This window comes from Somniosus microcephalus, chromosome 10 (assembly GCF_052327205.1).
Source record: "Somniosus microcephalus isolate GS21.2 chromosome 10, FLI_Smic_1.0, whole genome shotgun sequence".
NCBI classification, from domain to species: Eukaryota; Metazoa; Chordata; class Chondrichthyes; order Squaliformes; family Somniosidae; genus Somniosus; species Somniosus microcephalus.
Genome location: NC_140996.1, coordinates 62,425,328 through 62,439,349, shown reverse-complemented (window position 1 = coordinate 62,439,349; position 14,022 = coordinate 62,425,328). Strand labels below are relative to the sequence as shown.

Below are 14,022 nucleotides of genomic sequence, written 5' to 3'. Positions count from 1 at the left end.
CAAGGTGTTTCCTATACAGTGAACTACTTTGAAATACAATGACTTTTATGAAGTCAAATGCACAGAAACAGCAATAAAACAAATGACCAGTTAATCTATTTTTGGTGATACCGGCTGATGGAGGAATGTTGACTGCAACACCACATGAACTTTGTCAAACAGTGCCCTTTAAAAATCTAACTACCTGTACTAGAATATGCCAACAGAGCCTCGGTTTAATGTTGCATCCAAAGGACAGCATTTTCATTAGTGCGCTTCCTCAGCACTGCACTGGAGCGGCAGGCTAGAGTATGTAGTTAAATCCTGACTTAGCAAGTGTTGCTGACTGAGTAATGGGAGAGGAAAAGATAGATTTTCAAAAATAAATCTGCCAACCACCCCAGGACACTAGAAGATCCTTTGAGACTTAGCACAGCTATGAAATGTGGCAGTGGTTCAGATGATGGATAAGGTTGCCTTGATTACTTTAGGGATTGGAAAATATTTACACAACATTCTCTTAGAAGATTAGGTAGATGGAATGGAATCTGTGAGGGGATAGATTGTGAAGTGGAAGCATGAGGTTTGATAAGCTGAATGTTGGTTCCTTGAGCTATGCTTTCTCGTTGTTGAACCACAATTACACAGTAACAAGGTGTGGATTAGAGAGTGAAAAAACAAAATGGCAAATACAAATACTTTTTATTGACTAATAATGGAAAAAACACCATGTTTCATCTTTTATGTGGTGAAAGAAAATGCAATCCACAAAACTAAATGGTCAAAAGATGCATAGCACCACAGAGCATTTATTTTACAAGGTATATTTCCTGACTCTGCCTATGGTGTGAGCAGGTTGCTGCCTATGATTTTCCTTATCTGGGCTCATAGGGGGCCAAATACTTTACGATAAGTGAGGACTTGTAAAATCTACCCATACACCTTAAAAACATGGAAGGAAAATTCTTAAAAAGCACTACTTCCTTGAAGTTATTTTACTGGTTTAACAAGGCTCAAAATAATACACTGATTTAAAATATAAAAGATAATAAACTAAGCAGTCTACATATATAAAGTATTAAATATTCAAATAAATGTTATTCATTCTTATACAAAAACACTGCAGCTAAAAACAATTATATAATTAGACTTGGTATATTTGGTAGAATATAAAATCCTACATTAAATTAAGTTTTCATTCGCAGAATGTGGGCGCCACTGGCAAGGCTAGCATTTAATACCCAAGTGGGCGATGTTGGCAATGTTGCATTTACTGTCCATCCCTAGTGGTCCTGATGGCATTAAGAGTCAACCACGTAGCGTGGGACTGGATAGAGTCACAAGTAGGTCAGACCGCATAGGGGTGGCAGGTTTCCGTCCCTGAAGAACATTATGCAACCAGTTACATTTTTATGACAATCCAGCAGCTTTCATGATTATTATATCTGATGCCAGCCCACAAATCACCAGATGTTTAATGAATGTGATTTCCCACTTTTCATGGTATGATTTAAATTCTCAACCTCTTGAGTGCTAGGCTAGTACCATAACCATTAGGCTACTGCACCCATTAGCCTTACAAAGGTTACAAATCACATTGGCAACAAAGATTTTACATGCAAGGGCTCACCAATGCTAGTTGATACTGGAGAAAATTACTTGGTAAAAAGTAGATCTTTATAACACTTAAAATGTACATAATTTAGATCAGTTAAGCCATTGTTATACATGAAATAATAAATTCCTTTCAAGTATAAATAGATTTAATGATTTACATGGTAGGGTTCTTCAGCATTAGTCATTTCTTTACCCTTCTGTGACAAACCAAAAAAACACGAAGCTTCAGCTGAGGTAGAGTTGCAGTGATCTTAAAAGTATTACAATTGCTGGCATCTTTTATAAAGTGCTGATGATGGAAAGGGAGCTAGTGCTTTTTCTGCATCTGGCCAATTGTGGAAGTTTGCTTGATACCACTCAACTAATGTGGAAAAAGAGAGGAACAGTAGTTATTGAACACAGTAAAAATCGACACATGCAGCTGGCACAGTGTTTCAGTAACTAGTAAAGAAAGTAAAGTGCAAAAAAATTAACTGGATTATGGACTGGGAAAAAATTGACTGGTTAAGAAGTATATTTAAATCACCCACAATAGATTGTTCTTGGAGATCTGAGAAATTTTCCTATAATTATGCTCTTGAAAGTATATCCAGAAATATATATGGAATTATAATCCCTTCTCTTTCATCACCCCCACACAAGTTAACATTTAAAATTACACATCTATTTTGAGATATACATTTTGGGTGAAAAGAAAGAGATTCTCATCTTAATCTTCAATTAAGCACCTTCCTCCCCCTCCTTACTTTTTTAGAGCCTAAAGCATTTTAGTTACTGTTTCCTGTTTCTTGGGTTCCCCTGTCCATTTTAGGGATGCAGCCAGAACTAATAAAAAATAACCTCCAACTGGTTGAATACTAACTCTAAGCAACTCTTCAAATGCAACCAAGTCAATTTTCAAAATTGTTGAACCAAGAAGCACTACTATTAGATACGTTAGTTCATTGACAACTCCATCGCACAGAGAAAAGATAATTCATCCTGCATTACAACAGTGACTACACTTCAAAAGTACTTAATTGACAGTAAAGTGCGTTGGGGTGTCCGGAGGTCATGAAAGGCGCTATAAAAATGCAAGTCTTTCTTTTCTTTCATCCACAGCATTTCTATGAATTAAAACCATTCTACAAAAAAGTTCTTCCCCATAGCTCTCCACTTATTTTAATTTTGATTTATTTTATCCAAAGAATCTATATTGTGTCTAATCTAAGTGCCAGCCTTGGTTCAGTGGTAGCACTCTTGCCTTGAAGCCAGGATGGCACTTGTTCATTCTAATATTTCACATTATGGATTGTATTAATTGTGTTTTGTATGAAGAACAGTTTAATTGTGATAAATTTTCATAAAAAGCTTACATATTGGGGCAGGCCCACAAACCCAAGCTATCTGTCCTTGATTAACCCAGGCATGTGTAACTAGTCTAGTTACTCAGTTATCCCTCTCTCCTCTCTTGAACTGAGGTGTTACATTGGCTACCCTCCAGCTCCTGGCACATTACATTTTCTATATTCCTCATTATTTTCTTTACTATTAGCTTGTGCTTTATCATATGCCTCCCTTTTATGTTTCAGTTTGGTTTCTCCATAGAACTCTATTGTTTGATGTACCTCTTTCCCCCTTATATATTCTATTCATGGTGTACTCTAACCATCTCATATTTGAAGATTCCCAACTGATGATCCATTGTCCTATTTGATAACTTTTCTATTCAGTCAATTTGAGACAAATCCCTTCTCATCTCATTGAACTTTGCCTTTTCCAGTCCAGCATCCTTACCTTTGATGCTTCATTATCATTTTCTATTCTTTTTACATGTTGTGGTTGTTATTTTGCAATTGTTCTCCTACTCGCACGTTATTATTTTTATACTGCACTACTAACCTGGAACCAGTAGCTGATGAGAGCCAAGTGCAGCCAGTAATACCAGAGTGAATCACACTGCTCGCCATGAGGGCACTCTGTGCATGTGTGCTTACACTCTGCCGGTAGCTATTTTATGAGCAAGTGGAATGTCCTGTCCACATTCTCTAAACATTAAAAATACACTGAAATAACTTTATAGAAAGTAACCAGGTGGTTCAATTAATTTCCTAAACATTTTATAAAGCTGGCTTGATAACATGTCAATATATGGCATGTGAGCTCAAATGGTGAGATTTGGCCTCTGAGGGGATTTCACACTGACTTTAGTGCATTCTGGAGTCATATTGGAACCTGACTCTTAAATTGTACGTTTACTTTTATGCTGATTTGCACCTGAAAATACTTCACATCAATATGAAAATGAACTATAGCCTAATGGTTTATAGGAACTTTGAGGTCAAGAATTTTTACTTTTTTTTAATAAAATTGGGGAATTGATTTCTCTGCATGTATCAATGAAAAAACATCCACCATCTAATAATTGGAGCAAGCTAGATAAATGCATCAATACATGCCTGAAGCCAAAATAAGAGATAATTGGAGTCATTTAATATCAAATTTATTATCTTAATTACTTGTTATTTGGTTTAGCAAAATTGTGTGTGTGTGGGGGGGGGGGGTTAAGGGTGTAGAACTTAAATGGTATTTCAAAGAATAACCATACTTGTTTTTCTAATTCCTTCCTCCCACGCTACTTTGGGCTTCCATCCAAATCTCTGCAGTTTTTTTGAATTCATTGGATACCCCAAGTCATTGGAAGGCCTAAGGGACAAAAATAAACTTTAAAATGGCAAAAGAGGTATATAACAATAGTACAACAAACATGCTTTATTTAGCCATATTCCTGAATTTAATCAGATTATCTTATTAAAGCAGATAACCAAGGATAACCTGCATGCTTCAGCTGCTATTCTACTGTATGAAGGTAAAAAGATGGTTTACCCGAGATTCTTCAATACTACAAGCCTGATCAATACAAGATCCATTCAAAGCATTATCATGGGCACATGCTACAACTATAGCTGGTGTGTGGGATCTATTTTCACAATTTATTGTGTGTGGATTACAATAAGAGTTTAATGAATCAGTTTACGCATGTAGAATTGCAGCTATACACTCAGATAAAAAATACCGGCACAACGGTTGATCATCCTTGAACCATTCTAGAGGGCTAATTCTTGATGCATGTGTGTGCATATAGGGGATACCTGCAATCCAAATCAATGCAATAGCATGCATGATACAATGAGACTGCACCATTAACAGGAAGTATTACCTCTACAGCTTGTGTTTATATAACACCAATCATGCCAAAAAGCCCTCAAGGTGCTTCACACATAACAGAAAATGGAGGCTGAGCCAAGAGAGATTAGGAGGGGTGACCCTTGGTTCAAGAGATAAGTTTTGAGGAGATTTTTTTTTAAATGAGAGAGAATTGGAGAGGTAGAGCAGTTAAGGGAGCGAATTCCAGAGAGAAGGTTGCATGCAGCTGAAGGCTGTGCCACCAATGGTGGGGTAAAGGGATCGGGTGCACAAAAGGCCAGAGACAGGAGAACAGTGAGGAATGTAGGGCTGGAAAAGGTTGCAGAGATAAGATGGAGCGACACCATGGAGGCATTTAAAGACAATGATAAGAGTTTTAAATTTAAAGTGTGGGGTCCAGGAGACAATGCAGGTCAGCGAGGAAAGGGCTGATGGGTGAGCAGGACTTTGTGCAGGACACGATGAGGATAAGTTCAGTAAACATTTGAATATGTAAACTTTATGGAAGTTGAAGGATGGGAGGCCAGCAAGAAAAACTTAAAGCAGTCAAATCTGGACAAAGGCATGTTTCAGCAGATGAGGGGTTCAGGTAAGGGCAGAGGCAAACAATTTTGCAGATGTGACAATTTTTGTAAAGCTGGACTGGAGGGAGTCGAACAGGTAATTATAGAGGGTCAGGCATAGTGCTGGGAGGTAACACTATGTTTAAGGAACCTTGAGAGAGAAAAGGGAAGTTGGAAAGGAACCACAAATGAGAGAATAGAGGGAATCATGGAGAGGGAGATGGAGAAAAGAGAGGGGGGAAAAAGAGGATAAAGGGAGAAATCATGAGAGAAAAAATATTTTAAAGTTGAGAAAAAAAGAAAAAACACCTTTCACATTCTCGGGATATCCCAAAGCACTTCATAGTCAATGAAGTACTTTTGAAGTGTGGTCACTGTTGTATTTAGGCAAACATTGCAGCCAATTTGTACACAAGGTGCCACAAATAGTAATGAGATAAATTACCAAATAATCTGTTTTAGTCACGTTGGTTGAGGAATAAATTTTAGTAAGGACACTGGGAGAATCACTCTGTTCTTTAAACCGTGCCATAGGATCTAGTACGTCCACCTGAGCAGGCTGATGGGGCCTCGATTTAATGGGTCATCTGAAAGGCACCTCCAACAATGCAGCACTCTCTCAGTATGGCATTAAAGCGTCAGGGCTAAAAATTCGATAGCCCCCAAAAATGGGCGCGGGGATCGTGATGCACGATTGGCCCATTGAAAGGAATGCAGGCAGCATGTGACCTTCGTGCTGCCTGCTAATTACAATGATTCCAGCATTCAGCCCAGCAGGGGGCCCAAGTTTGTGTGAGGCTAGCTCCAATTAAAGCTGGCCTCCAGTTCTTAAAGGCAGTCTGCACCTCTTAAAGGGGAGGTGCATTCTGCCGGCAGCAGCTCCTGCAACTGGTTGTGGAGGCAAGGCTCAGAAAGAAGAGTGAATAATGGCTCAACAGGCCAGAGAAAGGGCTCCAAGGTTCTTGGATGCAGCACTAGATACCTTAGTGCAGAGGGTGGAAAGGAGAAGACAGGTCCTCTATTTGCAGGAGGCCCTCCAGACACACACTGTGGGCAGTGGGAGCAGATAGCCGACGAAGTCAATGCAATGCCGAAAGAAGTTCAATGACCTTACACGCGTGGTCAAGGTCAGTGAATGCATCTTCAAATGCCGTCTCCCAAAACTGCACCACTAGCCTCACACACTGCTCAATGCATCATACCTCCATCATTCACCTACCAACAATCACGACTCAAACCTCACATTCATAGCTTCACCTCACCCCTCGCACACTTTCCACTGCTGCAAGCCCCACACTCACATCTTGCACACAGTCAGCTATTCAACCACGACAGGCACATCACCCAAACACATTGCATCACACTCACTGACACTTCCCTCTCTCTTGCAGGCCAAGGTGTCTCATAACTGCAAGCAACAGCAGCTAACTGCCGGGGGACTGGCAAGCCTGTTTTTCTTTACCCAACTGGAGGAGACGGTGCTCAACATTATTGGAGGGGTCAGTCAACGAGACCGTGGCAAGCCTGAAACCATTGAAGACGACGGTATGCTCACACCTAATCCGCCTTCTCACATCCCACTTGACCCTCATCCCACAATCTCTTCTTACTTACAAGTTGCTGATGGTTTAAGCATGCACATCTTGCTTGCCCCCCTCCCCTTAATACAACCCTACCCTTGTGCCTTTCTCCTTTCAGATACCAGCCAGTGCAGGATGAGCAAGAGGAGAGCGATGGAGAAGAAGAAATACCATTACTTGATCTTCCACTCGCAGTCACCAGCTCAGATACTGGCACCGTACAAATTTTAGAGGGTAGTATAGAGGTGGGATCTGCACGTGGTGAGTCACCGGGCATGAGGGGCCTGCAGCCAGAAAGGGAAGCGCAGGTGTCAGCTCCCCGGAGGGTGAGGTCACACATGAATTCTGCTGCAGAGGACTCGGATGTGGACTTCGATGGAGCAGGCTACAGAAGGGTGATGGGCATACACAGCGTATTATCACTGTCTAGGAGCATAGTACTAACTTTGTACAGGGCTTTGCGCAGAGCTTGGAGCTCACGATTTCCAGGATGGAAGTGATGGGCAACTCTATTAACACACTTGTGGACCCTCCCAACCATGATGCAGGGTTTGATGGCTGATGCCTCAGCTTCCATTGCAGCACAAGTGGAAGCAACCCGACGTCCGAGTGCTGCAGTGGAAGTTCAGACAGTCATTCAAGCTCAAATTGCTCTCATACAGGCTCAGCTTGCTGCCATGTCATCTCAGACTGCTGCCATCGTGGCTGCATTTACCAGTGCTGAAAGGGGCTTGCAGGGTGTCACAGCAGTCTAGCATTCTGTCCTCCAACAGTTACTAGGATTGCTGAGGCGCCGCCCCGAGGGAGTGGCAGTGGCTCCATGGAGCAAGAACCTACTGTCCTCTCAGGATGATAGCATTTGTCCTCCCACCACTGTCACTCCACCAGTGCCCTTGCCACTGCCTGTCAGCCAGCCAGCCCGCCCAGACTGCTGCCGCCCATGCCGAGATGGTGCAGTCTGCTGCAGGGCCTTCTAGGTCTAGAGCTGCTTGATGTCTTCCTGCAAGGACATCTACAGTATCCCCCACAGAAAGTCAGCAGCCTTCCACCAGCTATGCTGCAGCCACTGGGGTAGCACTTTATAGGAACACTAGGCCAGGCAAAGGCATACAGAAGGCAGGCACTAAGGGAATGCACAAGGGTGATTAGTTGACTTTGTTATGTAATATTGGATTAACTGATTTATAAATTTGGTTGGAGTATTTATTTTGTGGTGGCTTTCATTTCAGTATTGTGGCCAAGAGGACGCTGTCATGTTCTGCGACAGGGTAAGGTGGGGAAGTGTTGAGCAATGGGGATCTGGGGTTTCATTCAGGAGAAGCAGAGTCTGATGATGTGCTCATGGACAGCCCGTCCGGAACGTGGATGCGCAGGCTACCACCTCCCTTCCTCTTCCTCCTGAGGTGGTCGTGGAACCTGTGCCCTCATGGTGGCCAAGTTGTGGAGGATGCAACAGACCACCACAAATTGGGACACCCACTCCAACGCGTATTGGAGGGCTCCCCCCGAGCAGTCAAGGCAGCGGAATTGCTCCTTCAGCATCCCGATGATCTGCTCGTGGCAGCATGTCTCTCATTATATGAGTGCTGGCCACAAGTGGTGGGGTTGCAGAGGGGAGTCATCAGCCAGGTGTAGAGCGGATAGCCCTCGTTGCCGAGCAGCCACCCTTGGGTTCGACGTGGTGGCTTGAAGATTGCTGGCAGAGCGAATTGGCACAGAACGAACACATCATGACTGCTGCCAGAATAGCAGGTATTTACCAGCATGATGTGCTGGGCGTGGTCACACACAAACTGCACATTAAGTGAGTGGTACCCTTTGCAGTCACCACTGAGATGCGGCGCCCGCAAAGCCACCTGAGTGCGGTCGATTACACCCTGCACCATGTGGGAACCGGATATCCTGGCAAAGCCACGTGCGCGCTTCTCTCTGTTTAGAGAAGTCCCCTCTCCTAGCGTACAGAGCCTCTGACCTCCTGGATGCAGCAATTGGCAGCGAACTGCGAGATGTTTGCTGTGTCGCCTGTTCCATCCTGGAAGGATCTGTTGGTGAAAAGAATTCAGGGCCACGGTCACCTTGAGTGCCACTGGCAGTGCTGACTTCGCTCTGCTCTGAGGCTGCAGGTCTGGTTCCACGAGGTGGCAGAGTTCTGTGACCACCTCCTTGGTGAAGTGGAGCTGCCAAACACACTGCTCCTGGCTTCGGTGCAGGGAGAAGTGCTTCTATCTACAAGGCACAAGTAAGGAGTGTGATGGAATACTCTGCACTTGCCTGGATGAGTGCAGCTCCAACAGCACTCAAGAAACTTGACACCATCCAGGACAAAGCAGCCCGCTTGATTGGCACCCCTGAAGGGATAATTACTAGTCCTAGCCCTTTTCGGGCTACCCCAGATCAGGCGTATTCCCCAGACGTTCACCTTCAACTACAGTTAGAGATAGCCGAATTCTAGAAGACGCTTAATTGGGTCTAAAGGTCCAGGCTATCTCTCTCTAAAGGAAAGGAACGGCGTAAAGATGTTACCGTCCTCCAGATAGCACTTTTAATAAGTTTAAGTAGACTATAACCTTCCGGATATTATGCGGGTCTGGAAAACCCCCCTCAGAATTCTGCAACTCCTTACAAAAGAGTGTACAGAAATTGAGTTCGCGAGTTTGATACAGAAATACTACTTGAGACAATTCTAAAAATATATAGATTTATTTAAGAGCCGACATGGTTAACAGCTGTTGAGTCAATCGCAACTTTAACAGTTCAAAATACAAATAGCTTACATTTCTTATTCTCAGAGATCCTTATTCTCAAATCTTAACTTCGTACATTTTTACATTTCTTTTATTCTTAATCCAGAATATCCACCAAAATCAAAGAAGAGTAACTTTTTGATCCCGGAGACTCAGTTAAAAACTTAGAGACTGCTTCTGAAGTTGAGAATCGCTTGCCCTTTCCAGCGACTTCTGACTTTCTATCTGAAAAGCTCTTCTTATACTTTTTTTAGTGGTTTATCCTTTGAAGTTTTCTGCTGAAGTAAGCTAATTATCTCTAGTCATTCTTTGTTGAATTCTTTTCTACTCTTACTGTCAATTCAACTGTTAGCTTGCAGACTTCTGTCTGTTGTTTAGGTGTTTTAAAAACATCTCTGATATCATTTTAATCGAAGGTCTTCCATTCAATTCTTAATATTGGCTTAACTGGTTATAATTAGACGTCGTGACTCCTATGTGTTCCAAGTTCAAGACAAACACAATGTGATTGCTTGGTGCCATCTATTGATATCATATTTTCAAAAATGTTCTGTAGGTATCTTTTACAACATGTAAATCAAAACCACTTCAACCAGGGTGTTCCATGCATTTCTTAACTACTTCAATTGGTTGCATATATAATCGTGTTTCCTGTTTCTCATTTGATGTTACTTTTACAAAGGCACGTGGTTTTTTAATATTCTGTGTTTCTGTTCGAAGTGTCAGTTTTTAACACTTCACTTGGGCATTGCTATTGTGTTGGTTCCAAACTGCAGATATCTCGGAAGCAAGCCTTTGCTTCTTCAATAGGGTCTTTATCTCAGTATTAACAATCAATTCTCATTTCAAAAGTTTGTGTGGTGTTTACAACTTTTGTGTTAACACTTCATCTTATCTCAAAAGCCTGTATTGACAGCCTGTGTCGCCGAGGCTTTCCAGACTTTTAAACCCAGTATGTCATAATATCAGAAATCTGTTCATAGGATGGTGTATCTCTTGGAATATGGCTATTTCCTTTACACTCCATCCACCACCTTAAATATTCACCCCCTCCGCCACTGGCATACCGTGGCTGCAGTGTGTACCATCTACAAGATGCACTGTAGTAACTCACCAAGGCTTCTTCGGCAGCACCTCCCAAACCCACGACCTCTTCCACCTAGAAGGACAAGGGCAGCAGGCGCATGGAAACACCACCATCTCCATGTTCCCCTCCAAGTCACACACCATCCTGACTTGGAAGTATATCGCCGATCCTTCATCGTCGTTGGGTCAAAATCCTGGAACTCCCTCCCTAACAGCACTGTGGGAGTACCTTCACCACAGGGACTGCAACAGTTCAAGGCGGCGGCGCACCACCACCTTCTCAAGGGCAATTAGGGATGGGCAATAAATGCTGGCCTTGCCAGTGACGCCCACATCCCATAAAAACAAATTAAAAAAAGACCCTAGGTGGGTAAGGCCTCATGCGGAGAGCCCTCCTCCCTCTGTGAGCAGCTTGTCTTCTTTGCTGCCTCTGCTCCATCTCTGGCAGCCGTGCTGTACTTAGAGGCCTTCCAGTAGCAGCCAACGCCTTCTCAATGTCCAGCAGCACTCCCTACACACTTTGCCAACTTTTGAAATCTTTTCCAGCAACCCAGTATTCCTACAAACTCTGGAAGATCCAGTACATAGCAATAAGCAACTAACAACTAACCTACAAGTTGGATGTATCCTTTTAAGTAGTGCTGATTGGTTGGGGGGGGGGGGGGGGGTGATCCCTCATGCAACTGAACACACGTTCAGCTGTGCGCATTTAGGAGAGGGAGTTGAATGAAGCGATGAAGTTGAAAATGGCAGATCGTGCGTCAATTCAGCGTTACAGTTCAGAGAGAGAGAGAGAGAGAGAGAGAGAGAGAGAGAGAGAGAATGAATGAGAATGAGAATCGGAGGTGGGGGGGGGGGGGGGGGGGGAAAGAGAGAGTGAGCCAAGAGCAGCACCAAGCATACCTAAAAGTGAGGTGCCAACCTGGGGGACTACATGCATGTTAAACAGCGGAAGCAGCATGCTATCGACAGAGCTAAGCAATCCCACAACCAATGGATCAGATCAAAGCTCTACAGTCCTGCCACATGAATGGTGGTGGACAATTCAACAACAAACAGGAGGAGAAGGCTTCATGAACATCCCCATCCTGAATGATGGTGATGCCCAGCACATGAGTGCAAAAGACAAGGCTGAAACGTCTGCAACCATCTTTAGCCTGAAGCGCCGAGTGGATGATCCATCTTGGCCTCCTCCCGAGGTCTCCACCATCACAGAAGCCATTCCTGAATCAATTCAATTCACTCCATGAAGAAATGGCTGAGCGCACTGGATACAGCAAAGGTTATGGGTCCCGACAACATCCCGGCTGTAGTGCTGAAGTCTTGTGCTCCAGAACTATACGTGCCTCTAGCCAAGGCTATTCCAGTACAGCTACAACACTGACATCTACCCGACAAAGTGGAAAATAGCCCAGGTATGTCCTTTCCACAAAAAGCAGGACAAATCTAATCCGGCCAATTACTGCCCCATCAGCCTACTCTCAATCATCAACAAAGCGATAGGTAGCAAAGTGCTCAGTTTGGGTTCCGCCAGGACTACAGCTCCAGATCTCATTACAGCCTTGGTCCAAACATGGACAAAAGAGCTGAATTCTAGAGGTAAGGTGAGAGTGATTCCAATTAACATCAAGGCAGCATTTTACCGACTGTGGCATCAAGGAGCCCTGGTAAAACTGAAGTCAATGGGAATCAGGGGGAAAATTCTCCACTGGTTGGAGTCATACCTAGAACAAAGGAAGATGGTTGTGGTTGTTGGAGGTCAAACATCTCAGCCCCAGGAAATCACTGCAGGAGTTCCTCAGGACAGTGGCCTAGGCCCAGGACAGTGGCCTAGGCCCAACCATCTTCAGCTGCTTCATCAATGACCTTCCCTCCAACATAAGGTCAGAAGTGGGAATATTTGCTGATGATTGTAGTGTTCAGTTCTATTTGCAATTCCTCAGATAATGAAACAGTCCATGGCCGCATGCACATGACCTGGCCAACATTCAGGCTTGGGCTGATAAGTGGCAAGTAACATTTGCGCCACACAATTGCCAGGCAATGATCATCTCCAACAAGAAAGCGTCTCGCCACCTCCCCATCCTGGAGTCACCATTGACCAGAAACTTAACTGGACTATTCCTACTAAATTGCTGACCATTCAACTTCCCTTCCTGGCTCCCATGTTAGCAGATATTGTTACCAGTTCTCTCTCCTCAGTTATTGACCCCTTTTCCTTCAAATCTGCCGTCAAATCACCAATCTCCTCAAAAAAACCCTCGAGCCTCCATCCTTGCATACTATTGCCCTATATCCAACCTCCCTTTCCTCTCCAAAGTTTGTGAACGTGTTGTCGCCTCCCAAATCTGTGCCCATCTTTCCCAGAACTCCTCGTTTGAATCCCTCCAATTAGGCTTCCACCCCTGCCACGGTACCAAAACTGTTCTTACCAAGGTCACAAATGACAACCTAATTGACTGCGACAAAGGTAAACTATCCCTTCTCATCCTTCTGGACCGGTCTACAGCCTTTGACATGGTTGACCACAAAATTCTGCTTTAACGCCTCTCCACCGTCGTCCAGCTAGATGGGACTGCACTCGCCTGGTTTCATTCCTATCCTTCCAGCTGTAATCATAGAATCACCTGCAATGGCTTCTCTTCCCGATCCCCCACTGTCACCTCTGGTGTCCCCCAAGGATCTATCCTTGGCCTCCTTCTATTTCTCATCTACCTGCTGCCCCTCGGTGACATCATCTGGTGAGTTTTCACATGTATGCTTTCTTGAACCCTGCACCATCAGATTTACTTGTCTGACATCCAGCACTGGAGGAGTAGAAATTTCCTCCAATTAAATGTCGGGAAGACCGAAGCCACTGTCTTCAGTTCACGCCACAAACTCCATTCCCTTTCCACTGATTTGATCTCTCTCCCCGGCAACTGTCTAAGGCTGACCAAGTCTGTTCGCAACCTTGGTGTCATATTTGATCACGATATGAGCTTCCCACCTCATATCCGTTCTATCATGAAGACTGCCCATTTCCACCTTTATATTGCCCGTCTCCACCCTTATCTCAACTTATCTGCTGCTGAAATCCTCATCCATGTCTTTATCACCTCTAGATGTGACTATTCCAATGCACTCCTGGCCGGCCACCCTAGTTCTACCCTCCATAAACTTGAGGTCATCAAAAACTCTGCTGCCCATGTCCTAACTCACACCAAGTCCCACTCACCCATCTCCTCTGTACTTGCTGACCTCCATAGCTCCCAGTTAAGCAACGCC

General features: G+C 43.9%; 1 protein-coding gene across 5 annotated transcripts in view; it reads right to left on the bottom strand.

The window, feature by feature from the left end:
- Positions 1–666: 666 nt before the first annotated feature.
- Positions 667–14,022, bottom strand: part of tgds (TDP-glucose 4,6-dehydratase) — an 80,846-nt gene continuing 67,490 nt past the window's right edge. For 4 of the 5 annotated variants that reach the window (XR_015079705.1, XM_085998567.1, XM_085998569.1 and 1 more), the window contains 2 exons: positions 4,184–4,281; positions 667–1,957 (listed from right to left, as the gene is read on the bottom strand). Coding sequence is in view for 4 of the 5 variants with exons in the window: in XM_085998567.1 (XP_085854693.1) it covers positions 1,857–1,957; positions 4,184–4,281 (199 nt within the window). In the remaining variant the exon portion in view is untranslated. Of the gene's footprint in view, positions 1,958–3,575; positions 3,624–4,183; positions 4,282–14,022 lie in introns of those variants that run through there. The other variant, XM_085998568.1, reaches the window with a different exon arrangement.